The 18,066-nt window shown below is 37.1% G+C and overlaps 1 protein-coding gene across 32 annotated transcripts in view; it reads left to right on the top strand.

Annotated features, from left to right (window-relative positions):
• The window catches only part of BTRC (beta-transducin repeat containing E3 ubiquitin protein ligase), a 178,115-nt gene that overhangs the window by 146,383 nt on the left and 13,666 nt on the right, over nucleotides 1-18,066 (top strand). For 31 of the 32 annotated variants that reach the window (XR_004972147.1, XM_036336239.1, XM_036336245.1 and 28 more), the window contains 7 exons: nucleotides 4,535-4,766; nucleotides 8,095-8,281; nucleotides 12,691-12,787; nucleotides 13,768-13,905; nucleotides 14,377-14,495; nucleotides 16,175-16,424; nucleotides 16,856-16,974. Coding sequence is in view for 30 of the 32 variants with exons in the window: in XM_036336239.1 (XP_036192132.1) it covers nucleotides 4,535-4,766; nucleotides 8,095-8,281; nucleotides 12,691-12,787; nucleotides 13,768-13,905; nucleotides 14,377-14,495; nucleotides 16,175-16,424; nucleotides 16,856-16,974 (1,142 nt within the window). In the remaining 2 variants the exon portion in view is untranslated. Of the gene's footprint in view, nucleotides 1-4,534; nucleotides 4,767-8,094; nucleotides 8,282-12,690; nucleotides 12,788-13,767; nucleotides 13,906-14,376; nucleotides 14,496-16,174; nucleotides 16,425-16,855; nucleotides 16,975-17,096; nucleotides 17,208-18,066 lie in introns of all 32 variants that reach the window. The other variant, XR_004972148.1, reaches the window with a different exon arrangement.

The following is an 18,066-nucleotide window of genomic DNA, read 5'->3' as shown; positions in this document are numbered from 1 at the left end:
TTACTGAGGCCCAGAAGGCCTTATATGATCTGGCCCCAGGCCACCTCATGACCTCATTTCCCACCAGTGCCCCCCTCATTCACTGTCCCAGCTGTGCTAGCCTTCTTTCTGTCTTTCACTTGAACACAGCTTAGGTTTGCTCTTTCTTCTGTTTGGAAGGCCTTTCCCCAGATCTTCAGAAGACTGACTTACATTTAGATTTCAGCATCATTCAGTTATCTCCTTCAGCATCATTTCATGACCACCTCAGTTAAAGTATGCTGTACTACTCACTCCCTATTTTATGTTACCATCTTTTGTTTTCTTCACAATACTTACTGGTTTCTGGAATTAATATATTCATTATATATTCTGCCTCTATCCTTCCCCAGAGAAGGTAAAGAAACTTTGTGTGCCTCTTCTCTACAGTTTCCCTAGCACCTAGAAAAATGCCCAGCACAGAGTAGTCACTCAATAAATGTTTGTTGGTTGCTTGATAACTCTAAAGTTTCATGAGAGAAACATATAGCCTTACCCCCAGCACAACCCTTGCCCATTTTATCTTATATTGATTCATCCTATGAATCATTATATCTTCTTCCCTCTAATATAGGTTTCAATGCCATTCTTTCTTCAAAGCCCTTCTTAAAGCCAAACAGAATCCTTAAATATCATTTGCATCTCTCTAGTCGTAAATATTACTCTTTACCTAGGCCTTGCTCCCCTAATTGAAAATAGTGTCCTATGTCTGGAACATTTTCCTTCTCTACTTACGATGCCCTTTCTTAGTGGTTAAATAAAGGAGGTTTTGCATGCAAATTAGAAACATCTGTCATTTTTACCATCAAGTTTAACCAGTCCATGCTGTATCTTCCAACGTATACAGGTAGCAAAGTCAGCACACTTAATATTACAGTGGTGTGTTGGTTAGACTAGTTGGTGTCTGGAAAGTGTATTTTTCTATCCTGGCCCTTGTGGCAGCTTCAGAGAAATTTATGGTAATTTTGAAAGTGATGCATGTACTATGTCTTCAGGGGTAGGGAGGAGGAGGCGTGGGTGGGGAATGCTAGCCCTTAGCCTTTGAGGACTAAGCTGTGGACAGTCATATAAATACTTTTCTTTCATTTTGTGTGCTTGTCACCTGACAGCTTCTTGCTTCTTTCTTTTGGAGATAACTGTTCATTGTTAACAGAAAAGCAGAAAAGGAGATGTGCAGGGGTGGCAGAAAGTTAGTGTTACCATTAAACTGAAGTTGTTTGTCAGCTTTCCTAGACATTTGAACAGCAGTGGTTGAGTCATTGGGCTTTTGTTGGGAAGGCCAAATCAATTCTGTTGCCACCAATAACCGTTACCCTCTCTCCCATACACTCTAATATACAACCTTTTGGGTTTTTAATAAGTGAACTTCTTCACTGTACCCTTGTGGATTTTTAAAGGTTCTCAAATTGAAATTTTGCTGCATTTACTTCAGACATTAGTAGAAAAATCTGTATGGGAGAATGATAGAAGGAAGAGGGTTGATAACAAAGGCCCTTTACCTTTGTTATCTCTACAAATGTAATATCTTCATTACAAATGAAATTAATATTACAGTGGCATTTATCCTTAGACATACCCTATCCTTAGAAGTTTTAAAATCAATTTTATTAAGGTAACTTACATATAATAAAATACACCTATTGCCGAAACCGGTTTGGCTCAGTGGATAGAGCATCGGCCTGCGGACTGAAAGGTCCCAGGTTCGATTCCGGTCAAGGGCATGTACCTGGGTTGCGGGCACATCCCCAGTAGGAGATGTGCAGGAGGCGGCTGATCGATGTTTCTCTCCCATCAATGTTTCTAACTCTCTCTCTCTCTCCCTTCCTCTTTGTAAAAAATCAATAAAATATATATTAAAAAAATACACCTATTGAAAGTATACAGTTTGATGAATTTTGGCAACTGTATACACCTGTGTAACAACTGTAGAATTTTCATTGCCCCCAAAACTCTTCTGCCCTTAACTCAGTCTGCCCCCCACACACACACATTCAGCCCCGTGCTACCACTGATTTGTTTTTATTATTATAAATTAGATTTGTTATCCTTAGAGTTTCATATAAAGAGAATCATAAAGTATGTACTCTTTTGTGCCTGGCTTCTTTTGTTCAGCATGTTTTTGAGATTTATCCTTGTCATTTTGTGTATCTGTAACTTTATCAGTTCAGCTCTTGATGGACAGTGGGATTCTTTCAATTTGGGACTCTTATTCATAAGCAGCTATGAACATTCATGTACAAGTGTTTTGTGTGGAAATATGTTTTCATTTGGAGGAATAAGTGCCCAGGAGTGGAATTGCTGGCTCATGTAATAAGTATGTTTCACTTTATAAGAAACTGTCAACCGGTTTTTCTGAAGTAGTTGTACCAGTAAACATTACTGCCAGCAATGTATGAGAGACCCAATTGCTCCTCATTCTTGCCAATACTTGGTATGGTCAGTCTCTTTACTTTTAGCCCTACTAGTAAGTTTGTAGCGGTGTCTTGTGATTTTATTTGCGTTTTCTAGTCATAATGATGTTCATGTGCTTATTGGCCATCCCTGGATCTTTTTTTGTTAAGTGTCTCTCCAAGTCTTTTGCCTACTTAAAGAAAAAGGGTTATTTGTTTTCTTACTGAGTTCTGGGAGTTCCTTATATATTTGTAGATACAAGTCCTTTATCAAATACATATATTGCGAATATTTTCTCATAGTTTATGATTTCAATTTTTATTTTCTTAACTGTTTTTTTTGAAACTAGAAGCTTAAAATTTTACCACATACTGACTTATCTATGAAATGTATGCCTATCCACATAGCAACAAAATTTCCTCTTATATTTTTTCTAGAAGTTCTACATATAAATCCAGAATCCACTTAAGTTAATTTTTGTTTGTGATCTAAAGTAAAGAGCAAGTTCATTTTTCTAAACAGATATCCAGTTGTTTCAGTATCATTTGTTGAGAAGACTATCCTTTCCCGATTGAATTATCTTAGTACCTTTCTCAAAAATCAACTGACTGTATGTGAGTCTGGAAATCAATGGAAAAAATATCCTTGGGTGAGGATTAAAAAAAAATCTATCAAGGGTTGGCCAGTTCTCATCCAGAGGCTCTGGGGGGAAATTCTCTTCTTCGCTCATTGTTGTTGGCAGAATTCAGTTTCTTGCCTTTGTAGGGTTGAGATCCCCACTTCTTTACTGGCTGTCAGCTCTTGGAGGCTGCCTGCATTCCTTCCCATGGTCTCCTTCCTCTTCTGCCACCAACTCTGCTTTTACAGAGCTCATTTGATTAGATCAGGCCCACCAGAGTAAATCTCCCAACCTTAAGGTCAACTAATTTGGGACCTTAATTAAATCACAGCAGTATCTACATGTTTGTTTGAAAAGCTGAAAGATGTGTGTACATCAGTAGCCAAGCTTCTTGGGACCATCATATAATTTTGCCTATCCCCTTATCCTGCTTTAGTTTTCTCATAGCACTGTAGACATTATATTTTCTATTTATTTGGTTGTTTTTAACTTGCTGTACACACTAGAACATAAGTTCCCCCAATGATAGACTGTTATTTTTGTTCAGTGTTGTATTCCTAGCACCTAGGACAATGTTTGGCATGTTGTAAATGCTTAATTAATATTTATTGACTGAACCAATTAATAAAAAAAGACTTTATGGCATTTAATTTTGATGACAGTGGAGATGGGATTTTTTTTGGGGGGGGAGTAGATGAAGCATATAAATGTTATTTGAGCTTTAGCTCCAAAGGTACCATAGTCTCAAATTAGTCATTGGCCTTTCTTTGTATGGAGGATTTCTTATTTGGCTATTAAAAAATAAGTTGTCAGTAATTGTATAAATGTCTAGTAACTGATATATACAAGAAGAAGCAAATTATAAATTAATGTATTTTAAAACTGAACAAAAAGGTTTTATATAAGCCTTAAAGACAATAGGAAAAATCAATGGAAGAATGAAAATAAGGAGCTAACCCAGCCTACATCCCCAACAGAAGTGAAGACAGAACTTGCTCTTAGTTATTTTCATCAGTCTTCCATCCTACGAGCACCTCGGTGCAGAGCTGTGTGCCACTTCTGCTCTAACTGCAAAGCCATTTTTTGCATTTTCTACTTATTCTTATCCAAGAAGCTTTGCTGTTGAACCATTTTCTGCAGAATTAGGTCCAAATTCCTTTGCCTGGCAAAAGAAAAAGGAAATTAGCTTTCTTGGCTTGCTAGTAATAGTAACAACATGCTTTCAGCTTTTGGTTTTCATCTATATATATCCCCAAATAATGTCTTCCTATGAACGTTTGGAAATGGATGCCTAGTCATCCAGCAATATTCCCAATATACCAACTTACTGTGGTATTACTGTGTCTTTCCTTGTAATTGCTGTTCACCAATATTCAATTAGTAAGTGTAACAGTGAGCTCTATCATATAGACATAACATAGCGTACAAGACCAACAAATTATATATTTCCCTCATTTTCAATACTTACTGTTATGTGTGTGTGTTTTTAATCCACCCTTTCTACAGACAAAACTTGCCAATGGCACTTCCAGTATGATTGTGCCCAAGCAACGGAAGCTCTCGGCAAGCTATGAGAAGGAAAAGGAACTGTGTGTCAAATATTTTGAGCAGTGGTCAGAGTCCGATCAAGTGGAATTTGTGGAACATCTTATATCCCAAATGTGTCATTACCAACATGGGCACATAAACTCATACCTTAAACCTATGCTGCAGAGGGATTTCATAACTGCTCTGCCAGGTATGTCTACGGGTGTTTGTGAGCCATTAATTTGCCTGGAAGATATGCTACAATGGTAATAGTACTAGATCTTAGCTATATATCTTTTTGAGTCTTTTTTGGCTTCATTTTTACAAACTGAGTCCTTTAATCGTACCTTCTAGGAATATAAATACAAAAAAAAATCAAATTCTGGAGATAGAAACTGCTCTTTTCCCTATCTTCTCCCTATCTCATGCTCTTCTACCCACCCTGTTTACCCACACACTGGTTCAAGTAACATCTTTTCTGAAGCATTATCTGGTTTGAGATGTATCTTAGTTTCAAGATATGTTAACTTATATACTTGCCTTTGGATTTCTAAGAGAGTTTATCAACAGAATATTTAAACTGTAGGAATGAAAAAGAAACATTTTTTGAGTATTTTAGAAAAAAGGTATCTCAGCAGCCTTGCTGTGACATTAAATATGTAAATTCCAGGCTTTACAATCTCACTGTGCACGGTAATCAAATACCTATTGTAATAATAATATATATACACATATATACACACACACTCATATATATATGTATACACACACACTCATATATATATGTATACACACACACTCATATATATATGTACACACACACACACATATGAACATTTTAAAGCTTTTATCACATGTACCAAACTATCCTCTAAGAAAAATATACCGCCAAAACCAGTTTGGCTCAGTGGATAGAGCGTCAGCCTGCGGACTGAAGGGTCCCGGGTTCGATTCCGGTCAAGGGCATGTACCTTGGTTGCGGGCACATCCCCAGTGGGAGATGTGCAGGAGGCAGCTGATCGATGTTTCTCTCTCATCGATGTTTCTGACTCTCTGTCTCTCTCCCTTCCTCTCTGTAAAAAATTAATAAAATATATTTAAAAAAAAAAAAATATACCAACTTACACCCTCCCCAAAACTGCTTATTACACTTGCTTAATCTTTGCCAATTATAACTTTTTAAAATTTTTTTGTTTTTCCAAAATTGCATTTTAAATTTCCTTTTAAAACAAAAGAAATGCATGTTTATAAATTAGAAATAATCATTTTAAAGCTGAATTTTTACCTGTATCTTTTGTTAAATAGAATAGATTTCTGCCCCCTCTTCACTCATTGGATTTTGTTTTAGCCACAGGCAAACAGTTTTCTGTGCGAACAACCTGTGTGTACCTCATTACTGTGCTCTCCCCCTTCACTGAGAGATGTTACTATCTCAAGCATATACCACTACGAATTGAACAGGAGTTGATTAGACCATTGTATCCCTTTACCTAATAGTGATTCCTGGTGTGTATCTGCTGACCACTTTATAAGATATTAAATCATCAGTCTAATGCTTTACAGCCATTTTAACTTACAAACCTATACCATCTGGCTACATTTAGTAAACCAAACTACTTCAAAAAATGCCTGTAATCCATTAATGTAATGGGTTTGTTTGGAGTGTTAGGTGAAATTACTTCCAAAGAGTTATTATAGGGACATTGTGAAAGATCAGGAGCAATTTGATGACAGCCATTAAAAGCACAGGAATGGATTTTGGAAACTTCTGATGGTGTAGAAAGTTTCAGTATAAAGATGCAGGATTTGCATCATCACTGTATTTTGCATGAAAAGCTAATTTTTTATATTTTAATTGGCTTATAATCATGTTCCTTTAATAAGAATGAGGCGCTGGATGCTTCCATCTGCTTATGCTTAAATATGAAATGTGATTGCCCTGTCCTGGTGACTCAGTTGCTTGGAGTGTCATCATGTACACAAAAGATTTTGGGTTTGATTCCCTGTCAGGACACATACCCAGGTTACCAGTTTGGTCCCTGGGGCCTGTATGGGAGGCAACTGATGTTTCTCCCTCTCCCTCTCCTCCTCCCTCTCCTCCTCCCTCTCCTCCTCCCTCTCCTCCTCCCTCTCCCTCTCTTCCTTCCTCTCCCCCCTCCCCCTCCCTCTCCTCTTTTCCCTCTGTCTCCCTTCCCCCTCCGTCTTCCCCTCCCCCTCCGTCTCCCTCTTCCTCCCTCCTTCCCATTAATTCTCCTTCCTTCTCCCCTATTCCTGTCTCTAAAATTAATGAACATATCCTCAAATGAGGATTAAAAATAATATATATATGAATGTGATGCTAGCCAAATAAGATCCACTTGACACTTCTTTTCTAAATCTTCTGAAAAGTGTGATAATATCCATACAATCTTTATAATTACAATAATGTTTAAACACATTTGGATTGTTGCTAATGGCGTCCAAGTGTGTCTTCCTATGATTCAGGGGAAAGGCACAAGATGGAATATGGCATTCTGTTCTGTTTAAGTTTGTGCCCAAGGGAGTCAAGTTTGAAGGAATCCTTCGGTACTATTTAAGTCTTTAGCAAACTTTGATATGTAACATGTAAAGAGAAAGAACTTTGAATGTTTTTGTCACTTGTGAATTAGAACAGCAGCCAAAAGGTTTATTAGTGAGATCATCCTATTTTATAGGATCTGTTCCTCTGAGGCCTCAGTATAGATTTGAGTGGTAGAAAAGTGTAATTGGGAAGCCCATCTAGTTTACTCAGCTCAAGATCTACTTCCACTGTGTTTTGCTCTGTACATCCTACAAAACAGTCTCTGAAATTCTAACCAAGTTATCTATTGGTTTGGGATTATTTTCATTTTTTGGTACTGTCATTTAGGTTTTATAGCAGCAACTATTCTCAAATATAGTTTTTTTAAAACATCTGAAATTAAACTCATCCTTGAACTTAAACATTCCTTTCTGTCTTTCCTCTTGGGATGTTCCTATACCAATCTGTATTTCCTTCTTCTCTTCTTTCTGCATGCCCAAAATTCTATAGCCCAGCACATTCTGACTTAGTGCCTCTCCCCCAGTACATTTAAAGGATATTTCTTTTACTGAACAGCTTTGGAACTGCAGCAGTAATAGAAACAGAATGAGAAATGGACCTAATATAGAGATTTGGGGGGGTCTGAATCACAGAGTTTGAGATGCCATCCATAGAACATCCCCTAGTGCTGAAATCCATACAGATAGATGTGAATTGTTTTCTGGAATCCTTTTTATTTTTAATGTCTTGGGGGGTTTGCTGGATGTTAGCTTTAACTTCCTTATCTAAAGGAAGATAGAAAATACTGTTCATTTCTGTAACCTTATGGAAAAATTATTGACACTCATTTGACCTAAGTTTCTGTTTGAAAAAGAAACTGGACACACTAGGGACAGTGATGTGCCTTCATAACAGAATAAATGCTGTTTTGTTTCAAAGACCTTTTGTAAAAAATCATTTACCATCTATGTTCTTCTTTGCCTCCTTTCCCCACCAAAAGCTCGGGGTTTGGATCACATTGCTGAGAACATTCTGTCATATCTGGATGCCAAATCACTATGTGCTGCTGAACTTGTGTGCAAGGAATGGTACCGAGTAACATCTGATGGCATGTTATGGAAAAAGCTCATCGAGAGAATGGTCAGGACAGATTCTCTGTGGAGAGGCCTGGCAGAACGAAGAGGATGGTGAGCCTTTTAACTTTTTTACTATTAGAGCTTCAGGACCTGGCCACTCATTCATTGGAATGTTGTCGGGAACCAGTGAGACTATTCTCATTTAATACAGTGATTTTGCTGGTTTATAGCAAAAAATGTAGAATAGTTGTTCATGTACTAGGCAGTTTTTCTTCTGACCAATCACACATAAATGACATTATAATGTGTTAATACTGCTTTGCAGAAAATAACAAAAAACATGACTAGCCTTCCTTTTTAAAGCATTCTGTTCTCTGGGCAGAAACAGTATTCTGAAAAAGGGCTGAGGGGCAATTTATAAGGCAAGTAGATGATGACTTTGAATCACGTAGAAGCCATCAGATCCAGCTTTCCCCTAAAACAATCCAGAACAAATAATTATTTTCTCCTTTAGAAGATTTCTTGCCTTTAGCCCCTGCCTGGGGTGTTTTATTGTCTTTGTAATCAAAATTATTTTTATGCCCAACTAAAATAAGAGCTATAGCCATCAGAAAAGTGAAAAATGGAATTTGGTATAAATAATGGTTTTTTTCATAAGACATATTTTTTCAAGATTTTACTGCTTAAGCTTGAATTCTTTAAGGCATTTTATAGTGAGCAGTCTGAGACTTACCAGTTTTGTTGTTTTGTTAATGTAATGGTACCATTTTGTTAGAACTTCTGGAAGATTCTTCTATATATAATTTGCTCTCAGAGGATACCTCTAGAATATCACTATAAGAAAGTCAGCTGTGAATATTTCTATAAAATAAAGGTGACATTAAATATTTTTTGATAGATATGCATCAGCAGGCATATGTGTGCTTGGTATTATTCTGAGCAATGAATTTTATCAGTTTTTTACCTTGGATCATAAAGAGATACAAACAATTAAAAATGGAGGATCAGCTTTTCTTAGCAATTTTCATTATAATATAGTTGGCTCCCTTTTATCTTTGAAATTAATTGGTATATAATAAACAAAATGCCCTGTAAATTTTATACCAAGTACTGCAAGAGAGTTCTATCATTCTGGCTATTAGGAAGACTTTAATATTTCTCTCAAATTCAGTTAAGGGGAGAAAATGCCAGGCAATTGTTTGGCTATGTAAAAATTGCATAAATGAAAGCATACTGTTATTTCTCCTTCCCCAAATATTTTTTCTATCCTCATTTATTTCACTATATAGAAAAATAGAAACCTTATCTCATAACTTATTCCATACTTTGGAAATAAATTCTTTATAGTATAAAAAACAAAATAGTATGTAGTTGTATGGTATTCAAAGTCCATCATTTTGTTAAGCATGCCAAGACCAACCTTAGAAATAGAGCAGGCAGTTGCTTACATGGGAACATTGTAGGGCAGCAAGGACTATTTCTCTGCCCCTCAAGGCGGGGGAGGGAATGAAAAGAAACTCTCCTCCAAATCACTCCTGACCTGAAATTTCCGTTATAGAGATTCATCCCCATAGCCATAAAGGTTTTGTTCCCTGTTAAAATACACTTTGGTCCCATTTGGACTATAACGGATAGTGAACCTTTATCAGACATTGGGAGTTTACAGTCTTTATTTTTTAAGATAGTGAGAACAAGAAGTATATGGGCAGATTTGAGCAGATGCATGTAAAAATGCCAAAAATCAACACAGTCTTCACAATTTTGCTTAGAGTTGGCACTAAACAGCAAGATCTGTTATGTTTAGTTATACAGGAAAAAATATAAGATCATTGAAGAAATGGCCTTGGGGCTTTTTAAAAGGGGTTTGTGAAGGTATAACTGAAAAATAATCCAGGATCCAACTGTAATTATCACTCTTTCCCCTATCTCTTCAACCATAGGAACCCACGCCTGCTCTTTTGAATATCCTTCAGAGTTCTGACTATTATGTTCCTTTGTCTTTGTCCACATTTATCATCTTAACTTAATGTAGCCCCATGAAATTACAAGTTTTTTTCCACTTCCAGTATCACCTTGACTTTCTGTGGCTGCTTCTATTTTTACATGTTGCCTTTCTTCCTGTGTTAGTATTCTTCCCCCACTTAAAAAATTTTTTTAGTGTATGGTCAGTTATTCATTTTATTCTTTTAAGTTATCTTACCAAGCCTACTATGTCAATCAAGTCCCCCAAATGCTGTCATTGATAGTTTTGCCCATTTCGTCCAACCAAAAATAAATAAGTAAATACAGTTTTCTAATAAAGCTTTGGGTTTAACTTCTACTTTGCTGTTGTAATTTATATCTAAATGAATTTGATAGTCTGACCCTATGTGAACTCCATCTTCTCTCTTGAATAATACTGAATGTGCTCTCTCTGCTCAGTAATGGTAACTCTTAAAAGTATGATAAAAGACAACTTGGGGAAAGTCTATTTTCTTAATTAGCAGGTCACATTTTATGAAAACATTCTGAATTTAATATTAAGCATTTAGCATGTACTCACACTCTCAGAGGTACTAGGCATTTCATATAGCAATGTCCCCTGTTGTCAAAGAGCTTCCATCTAAAAGATTTTGACTTATAGACTGAGAAACCAGTTTTAAATACCTAGCCACCCTTTTTTGTAGCACCTCTGATTTGAAGAAATTCAGATACTTTAGCAAGCCATGGTAACTATGGTGCAGTAGAAAATAATCACAGGTTTATATAATTTCTCTTTCCTTAGGATGTAGAAATAGTTTCATTCATTATGAAGAAATCCTGGGATGCCTGTGTATAATTGCAGAGATTAAAAAGAGGACAGGAATCTCTGAAGAATGGTGGACATTGAGAGACAAAGTATTTCAGAGTATGGGATCTGAAGTCAGACTTAGATTCAAACCTCAGCTCTACTCACTAGCTATGTGACCTTGGGCAAGTTTCTTAACCTCCCTGATGTTTGATTTCTTTATCTATAAAATTAATGTAGTGACTCCTACCTCATTAAAGGATGTTGCAGTTGAAATTATTAAATTATAATTGTTAACCAGATTTAGAATTTCTTCATTCAGAATCTATTGTTTGTCTGCAGTGTGTTGCTAGAATAAGATTGTTTAGAGAAGAGTTTTAACTTTCTAAAGCCAGAATTATTTCAGTGTATCTTGTTTGCCCTTTTCTTTATGTTGGTGTATCCTATTGCTTGTTCCTATTTGTCCCTTTTTAAAAACTATTTTTTAGTATCTCCACTGCAGATTTCCCTTTCCGTATTAACACAGAAGTCAGAGCCAGCGGCTACCTTTCTGATAGGAAATTTTCTCAACTAATTTTCAAGGTGTATAATAGGAAGAGGGCAGGAGAGAAGCGCTCCTAGAGACATTGAACAATTAATTATATTGTAATGGAGCTATAGAGGGAGGAGCAGATGACTGGCCCAGAGAACACATGATTTCTCTAGTGCCAGGATTACACTCAGAGGCATTTCTGCCTATCTCCACTTCGCAAGGCACAGTGCCAGTGAGAACAGCAGTTAGTACACCCATAGTGGGGTTTACTAGCTTCCACACCGTGTTTGGTGGGTTCTTAACTTCAGGATAAGGAATTAAATTTTTTACCCAGCAGGAAGTGATTGCCATTTACTGATTTTTTTTTGTAGCAAAGATCTAGCTTGGGATATGAGCATTCCAAAGATGTGCTGTCATAAGGAAGGAGATGCTAACAAATGTTGCTCACTGGAATCAAGGAAAAGGCAGTAAAATGTGTGTATGTATGTACATAGCCAGGAACACACCTGTGAAAGTCAATTTCATGCTTTAGACTTGACAGCACAGTGCTTGTAGGCATTTCTTTTCATCTTCTTCCATACCTGCTCTGAACACTCCTGTGATCCCTTTGTTTTCTGTGCAAATGAACTGAATTGCTCCTTTCAAGCATAGCTACACTGATCACCAGGGTGCCTGAGTTGCCAACAAACCTTAACCCCATAAATGAAGACAAAAGAAGTGTTCTCTATGACAGTGGCGTTCCTACTGCCCATGATGCGAGGCTCCACTGACTAGCACAGCTTTACTCAGTGAAGCTGTGGGACATGTGCCTAGCAGTTCAAAGGTAGTACATAGATATCATCATGAATAAAATTTTCAAAAGATAAGGCCAATAAATCTGTCTATCCAGAGGTCTAATAGACCAATAGTTGGATTCTGGTTATATGTATTTCATTTAAGTATTGACATTATAATATTCCAGAAGGCCTGATACTCGATGTTCTACACTGGAAATCATCATGTTTTACCCAAAAGCAAATCGATATTGGCCCAGTTCCTTAGAGCCCAGAAAGTTACTCGTTGATGTGGGACTCCTGAAACCAGACTTAACTTCACTCCTCTCCAGGCTAGTTATGGAGACTATATGGAATGATAATTGTCAAAACACTTTGAAGAAATATGAAGCTCCTTGTGAATGCATAATATTGTGATTTTTATTATGAAATATTTGTGTTTTTTTAGGGGACAGTATTTATTCAAAAACAAACCTCCTGATGGGAATGCTCCTCCCAACTCTTTTTATAGAGCACTTTATCCAAAAATTATACAAGACATTGAGGTAAGAATCTATGTATATTTAGGTATTTGCCAAATACTAGAGAATCATCAACATTCTTCAGTAACAGCATTGTTACAGCAAACCCATTAAGGTTTATTGATGTGAGTTAAAAATCAATTTCTTTGTAAGAGAATAGAGTAGGTAAAATATAGTAAATTGCCAGGCAAAGATTTGTGTTTAAAAGTTATTTATTGATAGATAGATAGATGGATGGATAGATAGATAAGAGAGAGAGATTATGATGTCTTCATATAATATCAGTGAGACTGCACTCTTAACCTGATATTCAGATATCTTCTCAATTGAGCCTCCGTGGAGATTCACTGGTAGAAATGACCACCATGTAGGAAGCCCACTGAGCACATAACTTCATGTGGTTCATAGATTGTCTTCTCTCAGTGAGCAGTCTCTTTCCACCAGGTTTATTATTTAATTGAATGAATTATATGAAGAGTTCTAGAAAATAATCTTTAATTTCTTTACAAATGAAAAATGTTTTATAATTTTATTTTATTTTATTTTATTTATTTATTTTTTTTATTGATTTTTCACAGAGAGGAAGGGAGAGTTAGAAACATCGATGAGAGAGAAACATCGATCAGCTGCCTCCTGCACATCTCCCACTGGGGATGTGCCCGCAACCCAGGTACATGCCCTTGACCGGAATCGAACCCGGGACCCTTCAGTCCGCAGGCCGACGCTCCATCCACTGAGCCAAACCGGCTTCGGCTATAATTTTAAATAGTGGCTTTTGTTTGTTTGTTTGTTTGTTAATCCTCATCCGAGGATATTTTTCCATTGAGAAAGTGGAAGAGAGGGGGAAAGACAGAGAGAGAAAACTTATTTTTAGTTTGCCTTAAATTTTAAATAGCCAATAGAGTGAAGCATTGAGCATTTGTCATTGGTTGCATGAAAGTTAGATAAGTGTTTAGTTCTGTTCCCTTCCTAATTACTGCCTCTTTACCATTCCTTCTTCTCAGACAATAGAATCTAATTGGAGATGTGGTAGACATAGTTTACAGAGAATCCACTGCCGAAGTGAAACCAGCAAAGGAGTTTACTGTCTGCAGTATGATGATCAGAAGATAGTAAGCGGCCTTCGAGACAACACTATCAAGGTGAGATTTCTTCAGGTGTGGGAAAGTAGCTGAAGAAGCTAGGATGACCACATTCATAAAACAATCCAAAGCATAAATTCTAGGTATTATTTCCAGGAAGTAAGTGAGCATTTAAGGTTGTTTCTAGTCCCAAAGCCAAAATCAGTTCCTTAAAGGACAGATACCTGCTTCCCCCAAGAAGAGCATATAAATGGATTGTTAAATTCTCTTCTTGAAGTTCACTGAATGAGCTATTACTCTTAGCCCTCACATAATTATAGGCTACCCCTGTTCCTTAATGAAAAGGATAAAGTCTGCATTAGTACTGAAGCCACATATATGTATGTGCTTAGCTATACCTAGAGAAAAGAATGCATTCCACACTACTCTGAGCTTTGATTCTTTGGCGGTATCAAACACATAATAGAGCCAGCAAGTCTCTGCAGCACCCCATTATCACAGTGATCAAAAGGATCTTGTTTGCCCTCCTAGATCTGGGATAAAAGCACATTGGAATGCAAGAGAATTCTCACAGGCCACACGGGTTCTGTCCTATGTCTCCAGTATGACGAGAGGGTGATTATAACTGGATCATCGGATTCTACAGTCAGGTAGAAAATTTCAAACGACTTTTTGAACTCAGTTATCAGATCCACTCTGTCTTTGTCATATGTAGTAATTCTGTGTATATCTGCATGAGCACAGTTCTAAAACTTCATAACTAAAGAAGAAGAAACCATCAGCTCCCCCCACCGTTGTGTTAATCTAGAACTAAAAACTTGAATTAGGAATGATTAAGGTAAGTTTACATTTTTATACATTTGAGAAACTACACTTTCTGTTTTAATTTGCTAGAATCATCCATTACAGAAACCACCTCACAAGGGAATGACATGAATGAAATGAAACCTTCCTTTCAGGGGGTTATAACTGTAGTGTAGGCATGTGTTATCTCCTTTAAAATGTGTACAGGTGAGAAATGCTCTCTCTCTGCCAGCCCCTCCCCTGCTGTCCCTGCAGTTTTTAATTGCAAGCTTTACTCAGGGAGGGGCCTTCAATTTCCAGAGGCATTAGTAATTTGATGACACAGTCATTATGCTGCTGGAGTCCAGTGTAGCTTGAGTTCTGGGTACCAGAAGCACTGCTGGAAACCTCTGTTAGAAATTTTGCCTTAAGCTAAAGGATTTAGCAAACATAATGCATCAGAAGTAACTTTTTTTAAAATGTGGGGGCGGGGGGGGGGGAAGCAGTTAACTGCATTGTTAGATTCTCTGAAGTTAAATGTTTACCATTCTCAGTTATCCTCTGTGAATAGAAAAGGCTGTTCTTGTTTCTTGTCTTTTGACTTAAAGGCATAGCAAACTCAGTTCTTAGTTATCGACATTTAACATTTATTGGTTCATGTGGAATGCCTCAAGGAAGCTGAAACATAGAGGCTGACTAACATCATTTATAGGATAAGGGAAAAAATGATTTTCTGAAAAAGGGGGTTAATCTGGAAAAAGGAATAACTTGTGTTATAAAAACCAAAGTAAATATACAAAAATAAGAGTATTAAAATCAAATACTATATCTCATCACATAAAATTCTCAAGCTATCTAAAGGTCCTATTCTCTACTGTGAAGTCCATGTTTACAGTTGATGGCCCTTCTTGATCCCAATCCCCATTCAGAGCTCAGAAGTAGAGCCTTAGACTTAGGGTCTAAGTAATCTTGGGCCTTGACCTGTGTGGTGAAATCTAAGATTCAAAGACATCAAGATCAAATCCATAGCATTAAATCAGTCTGTTATGGAAGCTTCTTGGCCTATATCAGTTCTAGTTCCTGAGGGCTATCCATAGGACACTAATGCTGCTGTTATTAATCAGATCCCCAGTCTTAAATGTATCTTATTAATGGTATCAGATTGAATTTCTGAAGTTTTATAATAATCTTGAGATCTGGGCCCAATTAGTAGGTGATGGTGGCTGCTACCTCATTCCTACTCCCTACACATACCCACATTTGAAGTAGTGTGTCTTTAAGCATTTCACATTGGCAGCATCCTATCTTCTTGCTTTTCCCACTCTCCCATTCCAGCCCTCTATCTACCACTTCCCTGTGATCCATCAGTATTCTTTACCTCTGTTCAACTTCAAAAATGCAGAAGAGTAGGGTATAGTACTAGTATGAAAGTGGCGGGGGGGGGGGGGGGGGCGCGGGGGAAGCACAGTGGTCAAATATTGGTAGTACATTGTAGCATCAGTACCTTCAAAATCTCAGATAGCCTTCTTAATGTTGTTTGTTCCAGGGTGTGGGATGTAAATACAGGTGAAATGCTAAACACGTTGATTCATCATTGTGAAGCAGTTCTGCACTTGCGTTTCAATAATGGCATGATGGTGACCTGCTCCAAAGACCGTTCCATTGCTGTATGGGATATGGCCTCCCCAACTGACATCACCCTCCGGAGGGTGCTAGTCGGACACCGAGCTGCCGTCAATGTTGTAGACTTTGATGACAAGTACATTGTTTCTGCATCTGGAGATAGGACTATAAAGGTAAGTTTCCAACTTAAGAGTAGGGGATTTCATGTGAAAATCTGATCAAGAGCTATTTCATATTAAAACATCACTGTAGACTAATTAAATATTTAAGTAATGGTAATAAAGGAGACAAGTTATGTGACAATTTTGGTTAGGTATTTTATTACTATAAGTAATGGTGAGTGTAAGAAGGGCAGGAGTAAATTTAGGTTCAAGAAAATTTGTCTATGAGACCAGACTAACACCATAGAGTAAATCAATTTGAGAAATCCTATGTGATAGCAACGAGCTACAAATTAGCCCTATATTACCATGAATCAAACTTGTCATTGATTTGGTTTGGCTTGATAACTTGGTTTAGTCCTTCCCTCTCCAGGACTCCACTTGCCGTAGATATTACTAGTGAGAGCACCAAATCAACTGCCAAATGCCATATTCTGTTTCAGGTATGGAACACTAGTACTTGTGAATTTGTGAGGACCTTAAATGGACACAAACGTGGCATTGCCTGTTTGCAGTACAGAGACAGACTGGTCGTTAGTGGTTCATCTGACAACACTATCAGGTGAGCAGCGGGTGCCTTGTCTAGAAGGGATCATTATTATCCTACCATTCATTGTTTGTGCACAGTTCAAACAAATCTTCAACTATGTTATGTTTATTATAAAATGTTTTTTCTTTCTGTAGCTTCTCACAGGTCAAAAGTTTGCCCCAAGCAGAGAGACAGCACAGCAAATCCTTTTGTTGATGTATTTCCTTCCTGTAATAGTTTTATCACCAGATAGACCTATTTAAAAGGTACTGCTTGAATGAGGAAGTGGGCAAGAGAGATACGCAGATTGAGGTTGAAAGCCCTTCTCTTTAAATTTCACCTGTCTACAGTTGGAAAGGGCTAATAAATAGCTAAAGGCGATTTCTCTCTGCCCATGGTCTAAAAAAAGGAAACAAGATTTGTTTCCCTACTAGCAAGTGTGCATTTTATTTTCTTAGTATTGCATAATTGGCTAGGGAGTTACCAGTCTGAAATTATAATGAATCCACTAATTGAAGTATTTTTGGTGTTTTCCCGTCACAAAGATGAACAAATTCGTCTTTAAATTGTATTTGGATGATTTATCAATCTTCTCAATTCCTTCAAAGTACTAAGAGGATGAAATTATCATTCCTAGAAATCATCTGGTTTGGTCTGAAAGCATACAGTTTTTGTATATTAGCATATAAAAGTTTTTGAGAACTTCTTTTGTGTTTCCATTAAATGAGAAAGACTATCCTGCAATGGGTGAAAGCAGAGAGTGTCCTCAGGAAAGAGGTGAGGTCAGGATGTCACTGACATTCTTCATCTCGTTCTTATTGGTGATTTCAGGAAGCATTGTCTTTCTTGGCTTGGTCATTTCCTTCACAGGCAACTATGTCCATTGAAGTCATCCTTTTTATGCCTTGAAGACCGTGGTTACAAAATTATATAAAGCATTGAAAATATATACTATGTTTGAACTTAAATTATATATTTTTCTACCTGAGTTAGATGGCAGAAAGAAAATAAATTACATCGAAAACAGTACATTTTTGCATGGGTGTTGATTTATTTTGGGGACTTTTTTAAAGACATTGAAGTATATTATTATAACATTCCAAGCTTAGGAATGAATATATGAAA

This window comes from Myotis myotis, unplaced genomic scaffold (assembly GCF_014108235.1).
Source record: "Myotis myotis isolate mMyoMyo1 unplaced genomic scaffold, mMyoMyo1.p scaffold_m19_p_15, whole genome shotgun sequence".
In the NCBI taxonomy this organism is placed as follows: Eukaryota; Metazoa; Chordata; class Mammalia; order Chiroptera; family Vespertilionidae; genus Myotis; species Myotis myotis.
The sequence above is the reverse complement of the archived record's forward strand: the minus strand, read 5'-3'. Positions and strand labels throughout refer to the sequence as shown.